Source organism: Brachyistius frenatus, unplaced genomic scaffold (genome assembly GCF_029030835.1).
Source record: "Brachyistius frenatus isolate BFR_SWC_R1_liver_20210118 unplaced genomic scaffold, ASM2903083v1 Contig_160, whole genome shotgun sequence".
Lineage (NCBI taxonomy): Eukaryota > Metazoa > Chordata > Actinopteri > Embiotocidae > Brachyistius > Brachyistius frenatus.
Genome location: NW_027210759.1, coordinates 835,172 through 858,955, shown reverse-complemented (window position 1 = coordinate 858,955; position 23,784 = coordinate 835,172). Strand labels below are relative to the sequence as shown.

At 42.3% G+C, this 23,784-nt stretch overlaps 1 protein-coding gene across 1 annotated transcript in view; it reads left to right on the top strand.

The window, feature by feature from the left end:
- The window catches only part of LOC138631596 (seizure protein 6 homolog), an 83,858-nt gene that overhangs the window by 39,108 nt on the left and 20,966 nt on the right, over positions 1-23,784 (top strand). Inside the window, exons 6-7 of the mRNA XM_069716629.1 lie at positions 3,025-3,219; positions 8,665-8,803. Coding sequence (XP_069572730.1) covers positions 3,025-3,219; positions 8,665-8,803 — 334 coding nt within the window. The remainder of the gene's footprint in view (positions 1-3,024; positions 3,220-8,664; positions 8,804-23,784) is intronic.

The window sequence follows — 23,784 nt, the reverse complement described above, 5'->3', positions numbered from 1 at the left end:
GTTTATTTTTCTAATTCTTTTTTAAAGGAGGTTATCAGGCCAGCCAACATTTTCGTTGTAAAACACAGAACAGCTTCAGAGAACAGATGTGATATGAGCACTGGTCTCATTTATAAGATTTTCGACTTCTTGGTTTTAATGATTCCACTGTTAAAGACAGTATAATAACAATAATAACAGTATAAACATGTATGATTCATATAAATTCAGTCATACTTTCTTGTCAGCAAAATGATATAAAGCATTTCCTTCTAATGGTAACATGATCAACCCTTCTCCATCTTCTGAAGTCTCCTTCAAAAACATTAGGTTTTGTAAGACATGCAACCCTTGTTCATTTGTCTCTACATGGGCTGAGACATACCATCATCTTACAGTGGATGATAGAAAAAAAAAAGCCACAGAAGGGTGGATGTAAGGAGACACACAGGGGACAGGATGATACCACAGTGGATCAAACCCACAGTGAGCCATAGGGCTTCATGGTTCACCGTGACATACAGACATGCTGCAGCTTTTGTTTTTTGTTGAGAAGGATTCATACTGCAGCAGGATAATGAGCCCAAACACACCCCAAACATTTAAGGTGTGATATTCAAGTCTCTTCTCCTACAGTGCCCACTAACCACAAAACTACAAGCAGCCAGATGATACAAATACAGGAAAAAGGATGGGTATTCACCCGAGAGCTACTAGTACTGGTAGTACACTGCAACGTTAGCAAACGCAGGCTCCCTCTTGGGGAACAACCTAAATCTTAAAGTTGTGCATTCCCTTTGCTTCTCGTTAGTACTTAGGAAAACCACGATCAAGGACAGTTTTTCAAGGATGCAACATAAACTCGCAGTTTCAAACAGCTCAATGATATACCAGAGCTGCCCAATTTGGGGCCCACTGGACAAGTTTGGCCTGCACCTTGTTTGTTTTGGCATACTCGTGCTTATTCTCCCAATTTTTAAGTGCTGTAAAATCCTAAACATACTGAGGACGAGCTGTACATTTTGCAAAGCTAAAAAGTACAGGATGACTTTTACAGCCGTGTACAGCACAGTGTTGGTAAGCTTCCTTGTTAAATTCCATTGGCATATGTCTTATCTGCCAAGAATGATAGTATTCTCTCTCTCCCTTGCTAATGCTGTTCATGTGTCCTATGTCCCTGACTTTTGGCTGCCAGTCAAGATGAGAGATCGAGGCAGTAGCACACTGACAAGGGAACATTAAAAAATAAAGTGAAATTGGCAAGAAGCCTTTCTTCAAAAATAATTGTTGGAAAATAATTAAATTACTATCACACAGATTAAAGAGTTGGGTTTTAATTATTCTAAAACTTTATTTGAGATTTAGGATGTTAATTTTCTGTAAAATATATATCACATAGTATAATATATTTTAACATAATGACAACATTTCTTTGCGACCATCCAGATTAATGTTTGGCCCTTCATTTGAAGCAATTTGGGCACCTCAGCTCTATAAATTAGAACCCAAATGATGCATTTTACAGTAAGTTTTAAGCTACACTGTCAGGGATTCATTTCTTGGTGAGTGTGAGATACAGTATCACTGAGCTTCGCTTATCTTTTCTTTCCACATTTGTCTCAGCACTCCCCATCAGATAGACGACTTGTCTCTAGCCCGTAAGGACTACTTGGAAATACAATCAATGTAATCTGCTTAGGCCTCCGCTTCACTGCCAAAAATGGGATTAAGTCCAAAGGGAGCAGCCATGCATATTTCTAACGGACCTCGTTATGGCCATTAACAGGGCGTAATGCTGTTCAGCTCGTCTATAGCAAATTTGAGGGTCTCACTTTTATCCTGACATTCCCCATCATGGTGAACCAGATAACCTCATTCGAGAACATTCATTCAACCACGACTAACTGAAATTCTGCTGTTGCTCCTTTTTCTACTTTTTGGCACCATCTGCAAAATAACCTGTCAATGAAGCAAGTTAAGTTAAAGGTTCCAGTTCTAAAATCGGAATAACATGTTTGAAACAGTGGAGGATTGTGATCCTTTTCTACAAAGTAGAAGTAACATTAGTTTAAATTCTGAGCTGCTTCTTTAATTTGAAATGTATTTTGTTTTGTAAAAACTTACATTAAAAAAGATACAAAATAACTGAAAGGCAGTTTCTGTTGATGCTCCATGACAATACAACAACTCAGCTACATGTCACGTCTGTGAAGGATTTAAGTAACACTGTTGGCATCTTTTTGCATATTTACATTATTGCATTACTGTTAGAACTCAGATGTGGAATTACAAAACACATCAACAAAACGTCTCAAAATGCCTCCAAAGTTACCATCATTGGAGTTGCTTTTAAAATAAATATTCAGCTCACTGTCAGCTCGTTTAACTGATATACTTACATAAGCACAGGTTTTAATCATTCTTAGAATTCTTTATGTAGCAACAGTGAAATGCTAACACAAGCACGCTAGCATGCCCACAATGACAACGTTTATGCTAATGTTATGCAATTAATGGCATCATAAAATGTTACCATTTTAAGTCAGTGTTAGCATTTGAACTTTTGCTATTTAGAACTGAACACAATCAACAAATGTAGCTAATGGGAAAATCCTCAAATCCCATTGAAATACATCACAAATACAAAACATTTACAAACCATCTTCACTGCAGCCAGTAGAAGTTTTCCATCAGTTGGTCCGAACACCTGGAGAGACACTTTATTTATCTGCATTTTCATTCTGTATCAGAATAGAAATTGAAAAAAAATTGTACTACATTGAATGTTTTGTGCATCAGTTGTTAAACACTCCCTGCAACATGGCGTGGCATATTTGTTATCTAACGTATTTCTGTCAGACATTTTTTTCCAAATGCAGTGTGATTACAAGAAAAAAGTTAATTATGGAAATGTAGACCGTATATGGAGATGCTAACGTATGCTAACTCAGCTGGCAGGTATGGCTTCCTACTTGTTTCTGATAAATTGAGTGTTTTCTAATCACTAAAAGGATTTAATACATAACTTGCACCTTCTCTCTGCAGCCTTTGCAGCAGTCCATTGCTACGAACCCTACGTGAAATATGGAAACCTTACCAGCAGCGACAACACTTGGGCAGTGGGAGCCGTAGTGGAGTTTGCCTGTGACCCCGGCTATACTTTGGAACAGGGATCTGTCACCATTGAATGCATGGACCCCGACAATCCACAATGGAATGAGACCGAACCTGCCTGCAGAGGTCTGTATCCAAGCGCTGTGTAGAAGAATAAAACCCATTAAGAGTTTTTACATTACATGTTTTATTTCTGACATTTAGCTGGCATGCTGCACTTTAAATGAATGGATAGCATTTCATTTTGGGACATATGAGCAGGGTTTTTCATTTTTGGGTCAAAGCCAACTTTACTTATTATAGATGTTGGATTTTATAACCACACAAGCAATATTCTTTACTTTTAGGGCGACTCTATAGTTCACACACACATTTGTGGATACCATGCAGCAATTCTTTCAGTTCACTGTTGAAGTTAAATCCACCTTGGACAGTTTTTATTTCACGCTTTATGACACCAAAAGTACGTATGTTTCTTCAGGAGAACTGAACACTTGAAGTAATGAAACAAATGTACCAAATTCATACAATGTGTACCAAAGATGATATTCACTATTACTGTCAATTTAAATGGATATACAAAATAACCAATGATGATAATTTAATCAGTTAACACCTACCAATATCCTGCCATCATTCTTCCATTTCAACAGCTGCAGTTTACTCCACTACTCACCACAAGTATCAGTATCATACGCAAGTTTGCATTGCTTCCTGTCACATTTTTGTCAAGAATAAGGACCCTGACGCACGACACAGACACGAGAATGAGGCAACCAAAAGACTTTGCTTACTAAGATTAGGGGATAACAAAATCCAGGCAGCAGAGTACAAACAAAAAGCCCAAAAGTTCATGCAGGGTAAAATAATCAGAACTTAAAGGAACCAAAAAACAGACTGAGACTGTTTCATGAAAAAGTTGTTTTGACCCAAAGGAAACTCATTTTACCATCCAGCAGCTAGTGGTTACTGGAGGGGAGTATATGTATTGACTGTGATTGCAAAGTGTGTTTTTTTTGTTTGTGAACGTAATTGTGGTGGCGGGGCGTGGTTAGCTCGGCTGCAGGGGGGAGAGAGTGAGGGAGTGGTTCAGGGAACGGTGCCCGGAGGAGGATAATTGGCGCAGCTGAACTGAATGGGGGGGGATTGCTTTCTTCCCTGATATAAGTGAGCAGGACCTGGTGAGGGGGGAGGAGGAAGCAGCCTGGAGACGGACGCTCGGAGGCTGGGCAGGAGAGCGCCGACACCGGGTGTAACAGAGTGTGTGCCGCAGTGTGGATCACCCAATAAAGCGAAACCATAAACCAAACTTTGTGGCTCAGCGTGTGTCATCTGTCTCAAAAGAACCCCCACGGTAGCTCAGACGTGCTACACTGGCACCCAACGTGGGGCATGGAGACAGGCGGACAACAGAGCGAGACGCTGATGTAGTCGATTGTGGCGCTGGGACAGATGCTAAGCGGGATTGCGGCAATGCAGCACAATCAGGCGGAGGCAAACCGCCAGCTTCTGGGGACGCTACGGGCATAAGCAGAGCGGCAGACCCGCGCCTTGGAACAGCTCGCGGGCCGGGCTGCAGGGGCCCCATCGGCGCCGGCGCCCTTTTCGGGGGTGGTGATGCATAAAATGATGACGGCGGACGAGGTACAGTCCTTCCTCGAAATGTTCGAGGTAACGGCGGAGGCGTGTGGCTGGCCGGTGGCGGAGTGGGCAGTGCGGCTCCTTCCTCTCCTGGCAGGGGAGGCGCAGATGGCGGCCCTGGGGCTGCCACCTGGGGCCCGACACATTTATGGGGATGTAAAGAGGGCCATTATGGACCGGCTAGGCTTGTCCCCTGAAGACCACCAGAGGAACTTCCGGGAGGCTAAGCTGGGGGCTGGGGACCGGCCATTCGCCAACGCTCTGCGGCTGAGGGACTCGGCGACCCGGTGGCTGCAGCCGGGGAACGCCGGAGGAGCGCCAGCGGTGGTGGACAAGATCGTGAGGGAGCAATTCACGAGAGGGCTGCCGGCCAGGACCGCGGCATGGGTCCACTGCCACCTCCCGGCGACGCTGGAGGCTGCCATCACCCTGGCCGAAGACCACCTCATGGTCCATCCCAGCGGGCAGGGGGATGGGGGTCGGCCGCTGGCGGCAGCCTGATCGATTCCCGCGCCGCGGAGGGGAATCCTACAGCCGGGGGCAGCCCAGGCCCTGCCGGTGCCACGGGCACTAACAACCCCCCTGGTTCCCCGATTCCTCGGGAGCGGCCAGCCCTGGCACACTTCCCTCCCGACAGGGGGGCCTCAACCACCAGGGCAGGAATGTTGGAGGTTTGGGCAGCCCGGACACTACCGGAGGGAGTGTCCATTGATGGAGGTGGGACAGACGGTTCGGGTTGCCGGGCCTCCAACATCCTCCCCCAGTCCAGGAGCGACGTATCGCGTTCCGGTAAGGATCCAGGGGGTACACACCAGGCGATGGTGGATTCGGGCTGCATGCAGTCGCTGATCCACCAGAGCCTGGTTTGGCCCGGGGCATTGGTGGAGGCATCGTGGGTGAGGATTAAGTGTGTGCATGGGGATATTCACGATTATCCGGTGGTGGCCGTAAAAATTAGATATGGGGAAAAAGCATAAAGTGAAGGTAGCGTTTAGCTCCCGCCTCCCCCCTAATCTTGGGGACAGATTGGCCTGGGTTTCATAAGTTAATGGGCCAGAGTGCGGGGGTGCGTTCACGACCGGCAGGGACATGCGGGATGTGTGCTGCGCTCAGTGGCGACGCGAGGTTGTCCGACGCTGCAGAAAGGGAGAGGGAGAGGGAACCGGCGGAGACTCCGGTGGAGACTCCACCGGTTCCCGAATTACGCTCCATGGAGGATTTTCCACTTGAGCAGTCTTGATAAAAATTGATGGTCAGCTGGTGTGCCCTGGCGCAGCGCCGTCATACCCGCACTTTTCATTGATTAGGGACAGACTATATAGAGTGAGTCGTGACACTAAAACAGGTCAAGAAAACACCCAGTTGTTGGTGTCAAAAAGCTATCGGGAAATGATTTTCCAGGCGGCTCACTATAACCCGATGGCTGGCCACATGGGATATGAGAAAACTCTGGACCGGATAATGGCCCGGTTTTACTGGCTGGGCATCTGGGGGGATGTGCACTGTTGGTGTGCATCGTGCCCAGAGTGTCAGCTGGTAAACCAGCCGGCCATTCCGAGGGCGCCTTTACATCCGCTACCCTTGATGGAGGTCCCATTTGACAGTATTGGCATGGACCTCATCGGGCCATTTCATCGGAGTGCACATGGATATCGCTTTGTGTTAGTCCTGGTGGATTACGCAACACGATATCCCGAGACAGTGCCGTTGCGCAGCATTTTGGCAAAGAGTGTTGCACAGGCTCTGTTTCAGGTCATCTCCCGAGTCAGAATCCCGAAAGAGATTCTGACTGACCAGGGCACCCAGTTCATGTCACGAACACTGAGAGAACTTTATGAATTACTGGGTATTAAGTCTATTCGGACCAGTGTTATCACCCACAGACTGACGGGCTTGTGGAGCCTCTGAATAAGACTTTAAAGTCCATGATTCGTAAATTTATACATGACGATGGACATAATTGGGATAAATGGCTTGATCCTCTGTTGTTTGCAGTGCGGGAGGTCCCCCAGGCCTCGACAGGATTTTCTTCCTTTGAACTGCTGTTTGGCAGGAAACCACGAAGGGTGCTCGACCTGCTTAAGGAAAACTGGGAGGAAGGTCCGAGCCCCGGAAAGAATGAAATTCAGTACATCATGGACCTGTGAGCAAAACTCCACACACTGGGTCGGATGTCACGTGAGAATTTGCTCCAGGCCCAGGAACATCAACAATGGATGTACAACAGAGGGGCCAAGCTGAGACAATTCGCACCGGGAGAAAAGGTACTTGTATTGCTTCCTTCTTCCAGCTCAAAACTCCTCGCCAAGTGGCAAGGGCCCTTTGTGGTCACACGGCGAGTAGGTGTCGTCGACTATGAGGTGGTGCGGTCTGACAGGAGCGGAGCTACACAGCTCTACCACCTCAACCTCTTAAAAGCATGGAGAGAGGCGGAGCCTGTTTCCCTGGTGTCTGCGGTATCTGAGAGAGAGGAGCTGGGGCCAGAGGTTCCAAAGTCCACCAATCCTGCCTCGCTCCCTTTCGACGCCCATCTCTTCGGGACCCAGAGAACAGACGTGGCCTAGTTGCAGAAGCAGTTTGCTGACGTGTTCTCCCTCCGGCCAGGATGCACGAACCTCATAGTGCACAACACTGAGACGTCTCCGGGCGTGATGGTGCGGTCGCGACCCCACAGGCTACCTGAACACAAGAGAAAAATTGTTCAGAGGGAATTGGCGGCTATGCTGGAGATGTGGGTAATAGAAGAGTCCAACAGTGCCTGTTGTAGCCCCATTGTTCTTGTTGTCAAGAAGGATGGATCTATACGGTTCTGTGTGGACTATCGCAGGGTGAATGATGTGTCACGATTTGATGCGTACCCAATGCCCCGGGTCGACGAACTCCTGGACCGACTGGGCACTGCACGTTTCTTCACGGCACTGGATTTAACTAAGGGCTACTGGCAGATTCCTCTCTCGCCAGAGTCCAAGGAGAAAACGGCCTTCTCTACTCTGTTTGGATTATACCAATTCACCACACTTCCCTTTGGGTTGTTTGGTGCCCTGGCCACGTTCCAACACCTCACGGACCGGGTGCTGCGTCCGCATGCTGCATATGCTGCTGCCTGCCTGGATGATGCCATCATCCACAGCACCACCTGGGCAGAGCATGTGCAGCGGGTGGACGCAGTGCTGGAGTCCCTGAAGCAGGCTGGGCTCACCGCCAACCCAGGGAAATGTGCAGTTGGGCGGAGGGAAGTACGGTATCTGGGGTACCACTTGGGCGGTGGGCAGGTGCGCCCTCAGGTAGACAAGACTGCGGCTATCGCAGCCTGCCCAAGACGAAAAAAAAAGAGGTGAGGCGGGAGGTATGGAGAGAGACTGTGGGGGGGGTGGGGGGGGGGCACACACAGGAGATCTCTGATGGGTAGAGTAAGACAGTAACACAAGAAACACACAAGAGAAGCAGACCGACCCAAACCACGACTCTTTCTGGTCACCGTCCATCATTTTCTATTCATTTTGCATCTCTTCATGGTGGTTTTGAAGCAATTGAAATTCATTCTACGTCTACGTCCTTTTCATTGTCTTATTTCTGTTTGTTGGGTTTTTGTGTCCCTTTGTTGTCATTTGATTACCTTTCCAACAACTGTCAGTCCCAGGAAAGACTCTGTGCCCTGTTAGCCAGCTCAGTAATCCTCCCATGCTCAAACAGACAATCAAAAATTCACTTTAAACTGTTTGTCTTTCCTTTGCTTTCATCATTTTAGAAAATGTCTACATATTGCTCATTTTGAAACAAATTGTACAATGAGCTTAAATTGTGTGTGTGTGTGTGTGTGTGTGTGTGTGTGTGTGTGTGTGTGTGTGTGTGTGTGTGTGTGTGTGTGTGTGTGTGTGTGTGTGTGTGTGTGTGTGTGTGTGTGTGTGTGTGTGTGTGTGTGTGTTCCAGCTGTTTGTAGTGGCGAGATCACCGACTCAGCTGGAGTCGTGCTCTCTCCTAACTGGCCTGAAGCCTACGATAGAGGCCAGGACTGCATCTGGGGAATCCACGTCGAGGAGGACAAGAGGATCATGCTGGACATTAAAGTGTACGTATCCACCGTCCACATGTGCAGTTTGATCCGCCTTCTCGTCCCTTTGCCCTTTGATTTGTATGAAATCGCAGCAACAAACCATTTTCGTCTTTGAATCTAATTATCACTAAATCTGTTTCATCTCCGGTGCTCATACACACACCGGCTTCAAACACACCCACAGAAGTAGTCTGAAGATTACAATGAGCTATCTCACCATGACTGCTGAAACACATCAAAAACACAACATGCTTCTAATGAAAGAGCGCTCAGCTTGTGAATGAGATGTGTAAGTGCCACACAGGCAAAGGTTAATTAGGTGCAGCGGAGAAAACTAATTATATCAGGGAGGTTTTGTTTGGGAGCCTCTACCCCAAATTCCTGTAATGGCTGCAGAGTGAAGGAGAGGGTGCAAGTGTACAGTGTGGGAGTGTGTGTTTCTAGTGATTGCAGTGCCAAGGTGAAGACACAGAACAACGCACCCTGCCGTGTCAGAGCCCGATAAGTCAGTCAGCCGTACAAAATCATTTGCCATTTGCAAGCAAATTAAGGAGGGCTCATTTGCATAGGTTGCATCTTCAGCTCTGTCTTTCTCACCTTGTCGTCTCTCTCTGAACAGCACCTGTGTTGCTGTTGTACTCTGAGAGGCATTGATTAATGGCTTCCTCTGGTTTTTGAAAGGAAGTTTGTCAACATAAGTAATTGCTGCTGTTCACTCAGCAGAGTAGGTGATGTCAGTAGAAGTGGAGGTACCCTCACAGCCTAAAAACATGGGTAAATATAGAAGCAAAATTAAAGAGTAGTAACGTGTGTGAAAAATGTTTTACCTTTTATAATTTGACTTCACAACTTCTACAATCTTTTGTAATGTTATCATTAAAAAGTAGTGCCAAAATGGAAGTAAAATTATACACATAATTATGACATGCGGAGGCACTGATGCTACCAGACCTCCGTAGATGCCCTGTGGTTTTCAGCACCAACACGTTAGCATTAGCACCTGCCCTTACATCCTGTCCCGTGTTCGTGGTTTGTAGCTCCATCTCAAACACCCAACAAAGCGCAATTTAAAAATTGCCCCGACCCAGACATCCCGCTAAAACAGTTTGATCCTTGTCAAAGTCACTTCGGTCTTTAGACGTGTCTGTTTGCCTCATATCCAACATGTCGACAAGGAAAACCAACTGTTTACTGTCTGAAATATTGCAGACCTCGACATGCATTGTTGTTCATCAACATTATGCATTGTGAAGTGATCATATAGAAAGTAGGTCACAACAAATGCTAGTACCTCCAGTTCAGTTACTTTATTTCATCAAGCCAGACAAAATACTGTGTTTTTTCGCCTGAGCTTCTGTGGTTGTTTTGTTTATAGATTAATGGAACTGTATCGTACCTGTATCTATAATGCTGCTGCATCAAAAAATGTCCTCTTGCGGGATTAATAAAGTATCTATCTATCTATCTATCTATCTATCTATCTATCTATCTATCTATATATATATATGTGATTAAGACAATGAGGAGAACAAATGCCCCCAAAAAGAAACAAGTTTGCTTGTAGTTTTGCGTGTCGTACGGTTGTACGGCTGACATCACTGTGGCCCAGAGAAGGAAAGATGGTAAGAAGGAGGGAGGATTTTTGTTCTTTAGCTTGCCATGAAAGCACAGATAAATCTGGCACTGCTCAGTTACTTATCTTTGAGAGGAGCTGATGATGACTTAGACATTACAGAAGATAGTTGACCTCCAAAGTCTAAAAGGTCAGAGATGTATTGTGGATTTATTTGTCTCGGTTCAACTGCTGATGATGTGAACTGCTATGGACTAAAGTTAGTGAAAGCAAGAATAGTGAGTGAAATTAAATATCCACACAGACAACAAAGTCTTAGGACAGGGAATCAAAACCACTGAACTGCATTGTATAATCTCCCATAAAGTCCAAACATTGGAAGTTTGTTGTGAAACTGGTGTTACAGACCGTTAACTTGATTCGCTCTAAAGCCTTGTACCGCTGCTACTTCAGTTAAACCTCCAGGTGGATGATGATGTTGTCCAACGTAGCAACGTGAGACAGTTCAGCCGGTCCACACTGCATCGCGTTTCCTCTTCCAAGGGGACGTTGGTTTGTCTAAAAAAGGGACAACTGATACGAGAACTGTCAGATCCTGTACGGCTGGCAGACTTTTCTTTTTTGGTTGACATAACAAAGCGTAGCCTGCATGGGGAGAATGCCTTGGCAAGGCTGCTGTATGCACACATCAAGGCCTTCGGGACCAAGCGCCAGCTTTTCCAAAGACACTTGTCAAAAGGGGCAGTTTTCCACTGGAACAATATTGGCACACAAATGAGTCATGCAGCAGCCATCACATGTCTCTGCAGAGTTTAACAGACACAGGATTGTGCTGCTCTCGTCTCCCTGAACCCTGATTACACCACGCATCAGCTGCAGCTGGAGCACACTGAGCTGCCGACATCAGCATCTCTCTCGTGAACCTTTAATAGCAGCTGGATGGAATAAAGTTCCCAGAATTGGGAGTGACAGTCATCTCTGAAACAGGATGCTGGCACAATGTGTGATCTGCATGTAAGCAGTGCTCGCAAATCACTTTGGTGAAATAGGTCCCTGCTGTGTTGATAGCCTATTAACAACCTGAATATATTTAGAATAGGTCTCTGTGATCTGCTCCATGTTAAGTAATCAATACTAACTGGATTTCATGTGTAGCTGTCACTTTTTCAAAAGCTAACATTTGTTATGAGGAATGCTTAAAAGTCAAAACATTCACACACACATTCATAACTTGATGACTTTAGACAAAAGGCACTAAATGTATCGAACTTTTAAATATACTGAGCTTTTAAATAAGATTGACCTATTAGTGTTATGTGCTTGTAGATGTGACACAAAGAAATGTGCAGTATAACAGGCCGTGAATGACCTGAGCAGGTTTGTAGTTAGCTATTCCATGCACATCCAGTTTAAAAGGATCAAATATATTTTGAACGTAATTGTTAGCAGCCGTTATTGCTTTATCCATAAGTCTTGGGTAAAGTGAACCTGGGGTAAATAGACATTTCTAAGCTTCAGGGAACCATTAAGGATTCCCGAATGCTTGTTCCTTTGTAATTTCAAGACGTGAAAGAAAGTCTGAATTGTTTTAAAGAGAGCTGTTCACACCTCAGTGGCTTACATTTGGCTGCTCTGCCATTTGAATAAATTGCCAATTGTTAATTCAATGAAAATGAAATTAAAGAGTACGGTGCATTTGATGTGATTATTATAGTTCAAAAGTATGTCAGAAGGCGTAGTAGGCTCAAAGTATTTTTACATTCTGAATGTAGTCCCTTTGGAAAATGATTTAAGTTTGGAAAGTGATTTAAGCTGCGGCGTCTCGGTTAGCCGAGTGGTTCCAACGCATGCCACATCGCTGCATTGTGAACAGTTCGTTATTACAGGCTACAACTCTTAGCTTTATTATCTGCTGTCAAACAAAGGTGAAAAACGGACAAAAGACAAAACAAAAACACAGAAGATGAGAGAAACTAAAACACTTCAAATATAATCATCGATTGTCCATCACAGTGTCAACAGAAAGTTGCTCCTGTTATCTTACATCCTTTTCTCTTCTCTCATCCCGGCGTCGGTCCTCTGACAGGCTCCTATTAGGTAAAGACCTCTCAAAGCTTGGCAACCAATCAAAAATGACAAATGACATCCTGTTACCATGACAACATCAGATACTATGTAACGCAATTTTCTCAGTGTATTCACATTTCGAGAGGAGGATCCTCTTGGTTTTTGGTGATTTCATTGGACAAAATGTGAACATAAGCACATAAAGAGATGAGACACAATTATTTTTCATTTTTCAAACCTATTCCCAAATTCTGCCTTTTTCACTTTTATCATCAACACATCAGCCTTCGGTTTGATGAAATCCACTTTTTGAATGAGACTGTCTGTGTAATTTTGTTCTGATCAAACTCACCCTGTGTCTGGATGCACTGTGGATCAGACTTCCATTAAGTTGATCTGTCTTTTAGCTGCTGTTAGCTACCAGCCACTCACTTTCTGAATGAGTGCTGCGTTCATAACAGTCTGCACACGTCTTACCAACCTGTCTTGTTGTTACCGCTGCTAGGGTCACACAAACAACAACCATCCTGTGTCACCTTAGAGCTGCAGTCTATTCAAAAACTCAGTGATCTCCGAGTCACAGCTAGCGTCCGTCCGGGCCAAAGTGAGCCCACAAACCATTTGGAGATACAGTTGCAGCCATAAAAAGAAGGATTAAGATTCCACTGTTCAGCCCTGACGATCACATACTTCTGAGAAACCCGCTGGTCTCCTGGACAGTGCATCTGTCACAGTTCCCAGGAGACCCAAGAACAAATGATCCCAGAGAGTTCAGTTCCTCAACTCCTGCGTTTGAGTCCAGCACTTCACCTTCTCACCCGCCCCGAGGCAATTATTCAGCGGAATTGGCTGCGTCGTGTTATGGCTCCGACAGGGCCACTACAGCTAATTGCGGCCATCTAGACGATGCCTGTTACTCCATCAGACACGCTGTGGTGGTGTCAGCAGCATTCCAGAGGCAGTTCAGCGCTTTGTTAAAAATGGGCACGGAGTCTAGTTGACACCGGTGTAGGATCGCGTCAAGCCACAGGAGTTCAGACCGAAAACTGGCAGAGAGAATCTGACAATATTTTTTTTTTTAAAGACCCAGTGCTGCATAGTGGGTATACGAGGTTAAAGGCTAAAAAAAATAACCAAATCAGGAAGTCAACAAAATGCTCTACTTCTAAATACTCCCGGTGGGGACAGACTTTATATAAAAAAAGTGGACGTCGCCTGCTGGTCTGGAAAACAAGGCCAGTGTGGAAAAGTCTTAAAGTGCAATACCACTGAGGGCCAATAGAGATTGGCTGCTTCATAGACCTATATTACTCTTATTAAACACAAAGTCAATAAATGTTTTCCACAAGTTATTATTATGTAACTTGAAAAAGTCATTCCATCTAATTAATTTTCTGGCAGTCCATCTGAAAATTATTTTATCATTAATTAGATATTAGGCCTGAAAGCCGTCACGTCTGCTTGAATGGCAGCCCTGTGGTGCAGTCAGGTTTCTGCAGTAGGTAGTTGGGAATAGCGTCCTCTGAGACCAAGACAGGTTCCTCCTAAACTCGTCCAAATATTGTCCGATTTGGCTCCAAATATGCAAGATGACAACGGCCAAAATACCAGACTTGAGGCCACAAAACAGCAGATCACAAACCAGTGGATCGCGTCACTTTGTTTTGGGCTTGTGGGGAAATGAAGCTCCATGCAGGCCAGCAAGCATGGCTGTGTGCTCACTCTGCCATTAGGTAGCCATTAACTTTCCTTAATACCTGACTACATATGATGAGGGATGTCACAACACACAGGCGGAGATTATGACACTCAGTGACTCTTATCAGATGTGTCACATTTTCTGCATCTCCCACAATAGACACTGCTTTTCTGTTCATAAAGCAACTGTCATCACATCCTGACTCGTCTGTTCGCTCTTTTACTGTGAACTCAGCCACAATAATCTGATATCAAGGACATCAAATTCAATTTTAGTCATTGAGACCTTTGGTAAATTGTGTATTTCATCCGGCACTACTCAGCCTGTTTGAGAAGGTTTGGAATATTTCTGTTCAGTTTGCTCCACTGACTACAAAACTACTGATCTCTGCAGCAATTTTAGCTCTGTCAAATTCCCGGCCTTCTCTTTGAACAGAAATTACCCCATTTTGTCTCTGTGAGTTTTCTGAAATATTATCCTTGATTACAGTCACATCTGCCCAGCGTAGTATCTCTGCAGGTTTCAGGATTTATATTTAGTTTGCTGAAAGTGCCATGGGCCAGGGATTTTAGAATTGGTGAGTGCTTTTAATTTTACTCAGCATGTCCCTGGTCCAACAAGGCTGTACACATCAAATACTCCAGTAAAACACATTTCTAGCCATCAGTTGAGCTCAGATGCACCCCCTTTTTCTCACCTGATTATCTGGAGTCTTAAACACTTCTGTCTGGCTATTTTTGGGGTTGGATTTGCTCATCTCAGACTTAAAAAACTATCTTGAAAAATGCTCCCTGCCTCAATTAGCCAACCTGTTAAATCAAAAGGAAGTGAGCACAAATGAAAGAAAGCAAATCTAAAATTATAATATTGACTGTAGTTGAAGTCATCTTACATTGCAATGCTAAAATGCTAATTACTTTTCTAATATAAATTCTCTCAATCGTAGTGTCCTGCTCAGAGCTGGTGACCTTTGTGATATTTTTATTGCTCCTAATCTTGGAGAAAACAAAAACCTGGTAGTGTTTTCTTAGAGAGTTGAAAGTTTCATATTTTAAATTGTCTCCTGAAATCGTGTCATGCTTTCATGAATATCGTTTTCCATATTAATTCCTGCACTTATCGCCTTGAAATTCCAATGTGAAATATAAACACTACTTCCAGCTCTGCTGCAGTTTGGTTAAGTCACTCGAGTTTTGGTGTCTGCTAGTGTGAATAGTTGTGCATCTTGATTTCATTACTTTCATTGTTTCTAGATAATTTCTTGTGCCTGCACCTGCTGTGATGCAGTTGATATACAGAATATATGAATTGTCAAGGTAAAAAGATAAAAATAAAACTCAACAACACAGACAAGTTAAGCAAAATTAAATAAATAAATAATACATTTATCAGCTTTAATCCTCCAGCTTTATGTTTTGGGAGGATAGAATATTTTTACATCCATGTTTACCAGCCAGTTTTAATCAGTTTGTCTCTTTGCTTTTCCCGGCACATAAAATGTAAGCTGAAGTACTGGCAAGTGTAAAGAATATACACATGTCAAAACCCTGTTTTCCCCCTCCTCTTCTGGGGCTAAACCTATGCCTTAGTGCAGTCTGTTCTGTACCATCATGAGGTCAAAATTTAATTATTAGCCTTCCTGGAGAAAAGGCACAAATAAATGTAAAGTCAGCAGTGTGCTGTTCATTTTTGTTTAGTGGTATGTAATAAACATTGCATCCTTTGAGATTGTTAGTGGGGATTTTGAATATAAGTCTTGTGTGTGCAAACCTCTGTGTGTTCCCTTCGATAAGCTGGAAAAAAGTCTGTTGCTCAAAGTAAACCTTTGGTGTCAGCACATACTGTAGTCCAGATTCTCAGAAAGTGCTCAAGGGAATATACCAAAACAGAGATTTCCACGGACAGAAGCCTTCTAATCGAGCACAAAGCTCCTTATTGTCTGAACATGTGCCTCGCAGGTGTCTGAGCATTTATGTGATGCCTATCAATAGCAGCTGTTCTCCCTGAGCCCTCGGGGTTAGACGGTGTACAGAGATATATAGTATGAAGCCTCTAACAAGGTCCCTGGGTATTGCTTCCTCACATTGCATGGACACCAGCGTATATACATATCTCCAGCTCCATCTGAGTAATGGCAGGAGGGACATTATCACCAGGCTGTATCAAATGACTTTTATGGATGGCCTTCAAATGAAAGAGGAGGCAGTGAAAGGTGTGATTAAAGTGAACTCGAGGGATGTAAAATGAATGAAACCACCGTCGCTCCAACAAAATGTCGACCACTGTCCACTGCTTCTTTTTAAATGACAGTAACTTTTGAAGTGTTAATTAAACCTCCTCATTAAGCAAATAATCCACCTCAGATTAGGTCAGTGTTTGATTTTGAGTGCATTCATATGCTGTTTTATCTTCTTCTGTCTAACCTGCCTCATCTGCTTATGATAATATCTCTTAAAGTGTCAGGGATGGCAAAAACCATTCACATAACTGAAAAAGTTTTTGTAAATATGAAAAAAAGTGACTCTAACAAGTCCTTCATGATTGTCATTGTGGATCTCTAAAGCTCCCACACAGCCACACAGAAGTTTTCAAGATGTGCTCCAAACCTTAGAGGTTGTTTGTTCGTACCCTGAAATATGACCCACAGGAGTCTCATGAATTACTGAATATGTTTAATCCGAACCACTTGGCTAAGATTAGAGTCAAATAACGGTTCGGGGTAGAATGGTGACATGAACCATGTTGTGTTTTAGAGTTTCACTTTCTTAAAGTTTGGCAACTCTTGCCATCATTTGTCTAAATGTGGTTGGAAACAAGAAACAAACACCAGTCTCCTGCACCTAAATCCACAGTCGTATTGAACCATCCACCCAACCTGCCTCCTCCTAACAAGGAAAAACATAAATTATAGTTGCAGACATCATCTGAACTGTGTCACTTCTCCAGGACACCAGAATGTCCTCTTTTATACCATGACCTGGCATCCCTCCCGGGGGTGTAGTGCTGCCGGAGCGCATCGCAACGACGCTCCCTCAAGTGAAGAAATAAAATTATATATTTTTTTAGCTGATTGAAATTTGTTTACATGTTTTAATTGTTTAAAAATCTAAAGCGTATCATTCAAGAGAGCGAATGAAAACAAATGGAACGGTCAAATTTGTTATAATTACATTTAAGATGTATTAATTGATTCTCGACATCAACCTGAAGCCTTGTTCTGATGCGCTTCCATTTACGCGACAACACAAACTCACCACTTCCTGTATTATTTCAAATGAAATGCCTTTTAGCGTTATATTAGACTGAAACCCCTTAAATCTTAAAAAGGCTTTTATTGTGAAAGATTTGCAGAAACGTGTTGTGACTGAAGTTGGACAATCACACTTTAGATAGATAGATAGATAGATAGATAGATAGATAGATAGATAGATAGATAGATAGATAGATAGATAGATAGATAGATAGATAGATAGATAGATAGATAGATAGATAGATAGATAGATAGATAGATAGATAGATAGATAGATAGATAGATAGATAGATAGATAGATAGATAGATAGATAGATAGATAGATAGATAGATAGATAGATAGATAGATAGATAGATAGATAGATAGATACTTTATTAATCCCCAAGGGGACATTTTTTTTCGCTACAGCAGCATTTATAGATACAGGAAATAAATAAAATAACAGTAAAAAATATTAAATATAAAAATGCACAGTATATACAATAAAATAGAATAAAATGAAATAGAATAATTAAATTAAAACTAACTAAACAATAGTGCAAAGTTGTTGTTGTTGTTTTTTATTTTTTTTATTTAAACAACCAAGAAAAACAGACAACAGACAACAGTGTTATTGTTGTGTGATGGATTTTGCCAGAGGTGAGTTATTGTACAGTCTTATTGCAGTGGGCAGGAATGATCTCCTGTATCAGGAATGATCTCCTGTATCAGGAATGATCTCCTGTATCAGGAATGATCTCCTGTATCAGGAACCATCTCCTGTATCAGGAATGATCTCCTGTATCAGGAATGATCTCCTGTATCAGGAATGATCTCCTGTATCAGGAATGATCTCCTGTATCAGGAATGATCTCATGTATCAGGAATGATCTCCTGTATCAGGAATGATCTCCTGCATCTGGAATGATCTCCTGTATCAGGAATGATCTCCTGTATCAGGAACTATCTCCTGTATCAGGAATGATCTCCTGTATCAGGAATGATCTCCTGTATCAGGAATGATCTCCTGTATCAGGAACTATCTCCTGTATCAGGAATGATCTCCTGTATCTGGAATGATCTCCTGTATCTGTCCTTGTGACAGCAGAGCTGGAGGAGTCTTTTGGAGAACGTCCTCCTCTGTCCCTGCAGCAGGTGGTGGAGAGGGTGGTCAGGATTATCCAATATGAATAATAGTTTGTTCAGTGTCCTCCTCTCCACCACCTTTTCCAGACTGTCCAGTTTGTAGCCGATGATGGAGCCGGCCTTCTTAACCAGTTTGTTAAGTCTGTTGGTGTCGCCGGCTCCAATGCTGCTCCCCCAGCAGACCACAGCGAAGTACAAATTTAGATAAATGTATATATACATAATGCAAAACAGCCATTGGAAATAACACAATTCTCTTGTTAACTTTATTAAATCAAAGCAATATAAATATATTATTATCCATCTGTCCCACTTTCAGAAACACGTTACCAAAAATGTTTTCAGAGGGTTTCATGAATTTTGGCGTAAACCTTTACTTGGCTTTAAGGATGAACTGATTAGATGGTGGGGGTCAAAGCTCAAAGTCACTGTTACCTCACATCTGTCCCATTCTTGTGTTGTAATATCTCTCGAACGCTTTCAGGAAATTTCTTCAAATTTGGCACATATGTTAACTTTCCAGTCTAAAGGATGAATTGATTAGATATTGTGGGTCAAAGGTCAAGTTCGCTACGACCTTACATCTGTTCCAATGTTGTGAATTTGATCCGTCAGGAACATCTTTCAGGGAATTTCTTCAAATCTGACATAAATATTCACTTTGATTCAAATAAAGTGAAGTCAAAGGTCACTGATACCTCACAAAGTTTATTTGTGGTCATAACTTAAGAATTTGTTAGGTAATCAGAACTAAATTTCACATAAATGGTTAATAAGAAAACATGGTGAAGTGATGACATTTTATACTCAAATGTCAACTTGTGAAATCAAAATGTTCTGCAAAAACACTTTACAATCACTGGCTATTGACTACTGAGTCTCAGTCTCAGACTGAGCTGTTGGCAGTCCAGTTGCATTGTGGGCAATATGGAGAGAGGGTTTTGTAAAGGAAGAAGTGAAACAAAAAAGGTAACCTCCTTGACTCTGCTGCACTGATTTTGATCCTTTATTTTACAGTCCTTCTGGAGTCTGACGCTCTTAGAAGGCCTAAATTGCTAAATCGACTGCTCTTATAATGCAGCCAAAATTAAAAGTGACCTTATATTTGATTAGAACTGATTTTACAACTGATCATGACATCTAGCAACAAATCACTGAGCAAAAAACTCAACAAGTAGCTTTGTCCAATGTGACCTTTTGAGGATTAAATGAAGATCACTTTGCTGATGACAGTTTCTTTTCTTTTATTCTATTTCAAGTGACACCACCATCCCTTTGCTTGAGAACGGATTTTGTATTTCCACATTCATTGCAACGTGAAAATTAAGATTGATTATGAAGATTATTTTGCAGGACAAAGCTCTGATTTACACAATTTCACTTTAAATAAGTCAGAGTTTTACAATATCTGTCCAATGTATATGTGCAATCTTATTAAAAACCAGTTGATATCAATGACCTTAGAATATTAGTATCATTATATGATACATCTATGGGTGTTGTACGTCAGATTTCTACCTGTGTTTCAGACTTCTGGAGGAATAGAAACACCAGGAGTGAATAGTTGGGGTGAAATGTGTAAGCAGCTTCTCCCGGGGGCCTGGCCAAGCTCAGCTCTGTTTTTTCAAATTGAACTAAATCAAATTAGTGTCAGGGAATAGAGGCTGTGATTGATTTTTCTCCACAGATGCACCGCGGAGCCGCACAAAGCCTTGTTTTGCTTAATCACAACAAATTTGACGCCAGCTAACAATATTTCTCAATCTGCTTCTCTCTCCGAGCAGGTGAGAGGCTTTATCTGCTCCTAATCAAATAAACATGGATCACTGTGAGTTTGGGAGGCAGGCAGACTTGTTTTACTAAGGATGTGAAGACCACCTGTACATCTTCAAGAGCACATTGAGAGCTTTATTAAGGCCAGTCTCACTTTTTCATGCTGAGTTGAAGAGTGGGATTTCAGGTTTACATTGAGTTCAAGCTGTTCATGTGAAGTCTGATTTTCAGATTCCTTTCATCAAGCACCCACTTTGCACAGACGTTTGTGGGTGGGAATAGTTTTAGTCTCACAGGAATGAATGAGTTATTTATAAAGGGGGGAGGGGAACATTTACACTCAGAAAGAAAATAACTATCAGATTGAATTTAGTTGGAGAAATCTCAGTTTTTCATGAGTCACTGTGAAATGAGCACAATAAAACCACAAGGACACTGATTTAGATCATTTGTGACACTACAAAGTAAATCAAATGGAGGAATTAAGACCGTGTGTATTTACAGGAAATTATAAAGGTCAAACTTGAATCATTTTTCCTCATTTTTCAACAGTAAGCATTTCCCAGTAATTATTCTGCACTGAAAAATGCATTCATTATTGGTCCAGAACTCAGAATCACCACTCAGATCTGCAATGTGCTGAGTGGGTCGAAAAGACCTGGCATTGTGCACAACGACTTCTGTTTTCCCTGATCTAAGAAACAGTTCAGCAATCAGAGCTTTGTAAGATAGAAGTCTTCTTTTTATGTTACAACCAGGCAGCTCTCCAGATACATCAGTGAACAATAGCAACAAAGACATGGCCACAGAAATAACAACTCTTAAATTGATACACTCCTTTAATTGTCACATAAGAAAATGAAAGGCAAAATGTATTGGATGTATATCCTGATATACAGTATGTCAGTGCTTTGTGCTGTGCAGTTCCAATCTGTCTCACAAAGGCTGAAGTTTGGATGAAATGTATTTCAGGCTGGACAGAAAAGAGCAAACTAAAAGGCTGTTATGGTTTCATTTTATGTCATTGTGGGATCATTGTTTTCACACAGAAGTCCTTATCATAAAACCCACACAAGTTTAGAAAACGTATAAGCTAGCTACCGTTAGCAGGACTTCTGTTTGCATTTTTTTCCATCATTTACTTTAACTGCTGCATGTTTAATTATAAGAAACTGGAGAACTAAAATGCCACCTCATCAAAATGAATATATTTAATTTACAGATAACAGCAAGGAGCTCTGAATTGATCCAATCAGAGGCCAGGGACATTTACATGCAGTCTATGTAATACAGAACAAGCTTTTTACTGCCCTCTGGTGGCTCTTGCTAGGTTCTCCATTTGCTCAAGTTACTTTTTGAATTCATATTTGTAAAGTTTAAACGGGAAAAAAAATAGACATTAAAGAACGAAGCAGAAGCAAAAAAGTGAAAGGAGAAGGGTTATTTATAGAATTAGTTACTTCTTCACAAGCTCAACCTGCAGGTAATTATGTCACTTTCCTTCAGTGTAAAGTTTGGGTGGTTGTCCGTTGGCTCCTTCATTCATTGGAAACTGACAGTCCGTTGTGTCACGGCAGTCCTGAATGAAATGAAAGAAGCCAATTTGATTGGCCATGATTGAAGTCGACTGTGACACACCTTATAATGATCTCTTCCTCATACGTTCCCACTGTGCCGGGTTGCACCAGATGTGCGTTTCATTTGTGTTCACCAAAATATCAAACAAATGGGTTTTACACTGCGCTCCATCCAGGCAGATGAAAATAGGGCCCATACTGTCAATCCTTCATATTCCTGTAATTTGGTTGCATTTAATGAGCCAATGGGACCACATTTCCCTTTCAAAACTCCAACAACTGGTCTCCTCAGTTCCCAGACATTTACAACATGTTGTAAAAAGAAGTGATGCAAAACATGCACCTGTCCCAACTTTTTTGAGATGTGATCCATATTTTACTTTGAAGTATTTGAGTTTATTTGGTCTATTCGCTGCGTCCAGGCAGTTGAAAATAGGGCCCTTGGCCATGAAGAGGATACACTCAGATAAGAGGGTTGCAGGTTGGGTTTAAGAATCACATTTTTCCACTAGAAGTGTTAGCGTGTGTGTAGCTAAATGTGTGTACAGCTGTCAGAAGATAAATGGTTCCTCCTTTGGAAAAACAAACACTCCCCACTCTAGTTCGCATCTATTCACAAACTCGCCCATATTTCCCTCTTTTTCTCCATTTTTGAAAAAAAGATAAGGAAAGGAAATAAAATCCAAAATACATTTTTTTTTATCTTTTGTCAGGCTTTGCCATGTATCGATACATTCTACGCCTCTTGAACCTTTGATTTTCCAGCATTCCCATAGTGATTAATAGCTCAATCTCCGGCTGGCTAATGAGTTTTATCAGGAGCCGCTGGTGATTAATTAGCGACAGCAAAGAGCATGTCACTGCTTTATTCTGGCTAAGCTATTTCTTTCATGCTCTAAATCTTCTCTCTACAAAGAGATAGCTTAGCCCCAGGTGACACTTTCAAACAGCCCTGGGTGCACAAGAGATCCAGCTGTGTAGGCCAAATCGGCATATATGCATGGCCATTTGCCAATGAGCTGTGACCATTTAGTGTGGTTATTCAGCATGACATTAAGTCATTCTCCTCATAGAGGGAAATATATACTAATCACTATTATCATCATGATTCTTGAGCTCCTCGTCAAGCTGAATTACCTGTAAACTGGATCATTATGTTAATATAAATATAGGAAATTACACTTTTTTTTCACGTGATGTAATGATTCTCTTATGTTCATTTAATTTATTTATATAGCACCAAATCACAATGTTTTGTTTGTCCTTTCTGACTGTTGGTCATGTTTACATTCTACTTAACCCTCGTGTTGTCCTTGGGTCAAAATGACCCACAGCTGTGTTCAACCAAGTTCTATTTTATTTCTATATTTGTATATGTTTTGGGATCATTGGTCATCATTCTTTAAAGAAACCCTCACAGCCTCCTTGTCACCAATGATCCCAAAAAATATGAAAATAAAATAGAACTTGGTTGAACACAGCTGCGGGTCATTTTGACCCAAGGACAACACGAGGGTTAATACTTTTCTTGTATTGATTAGGGGCTCACGTGGGGAAAGTATAGGCAAGCATAGCCTCCGACTACCCTACATGCAACAGAATTTGTATTGTAAAAGATCACTCCTGTGATTTTACACATCAACATCCGTTTCATTACAGAAAGTGTCAGTAAAGCAAAACTTGTGAAAAGTATTAAAAAAATATAAACTCCCGAGCTGCTGCCCACAAACAAACATTAGCCCACTCAAAAGTCTACTTTGCTAGGCAACCATCTGTTATTGATGAATATTGTTTGTCATTCAATCGTTCTATGAGTCTCGCATCCCACGAAGCACCCATCTGCTCCAGGTTCAACATCTGTAATAGTTCATTCTCCCAATAAATGTAGCCAGTCCACTCAGAGTCTCTGTCCCATTGCACTCCTCACAGTT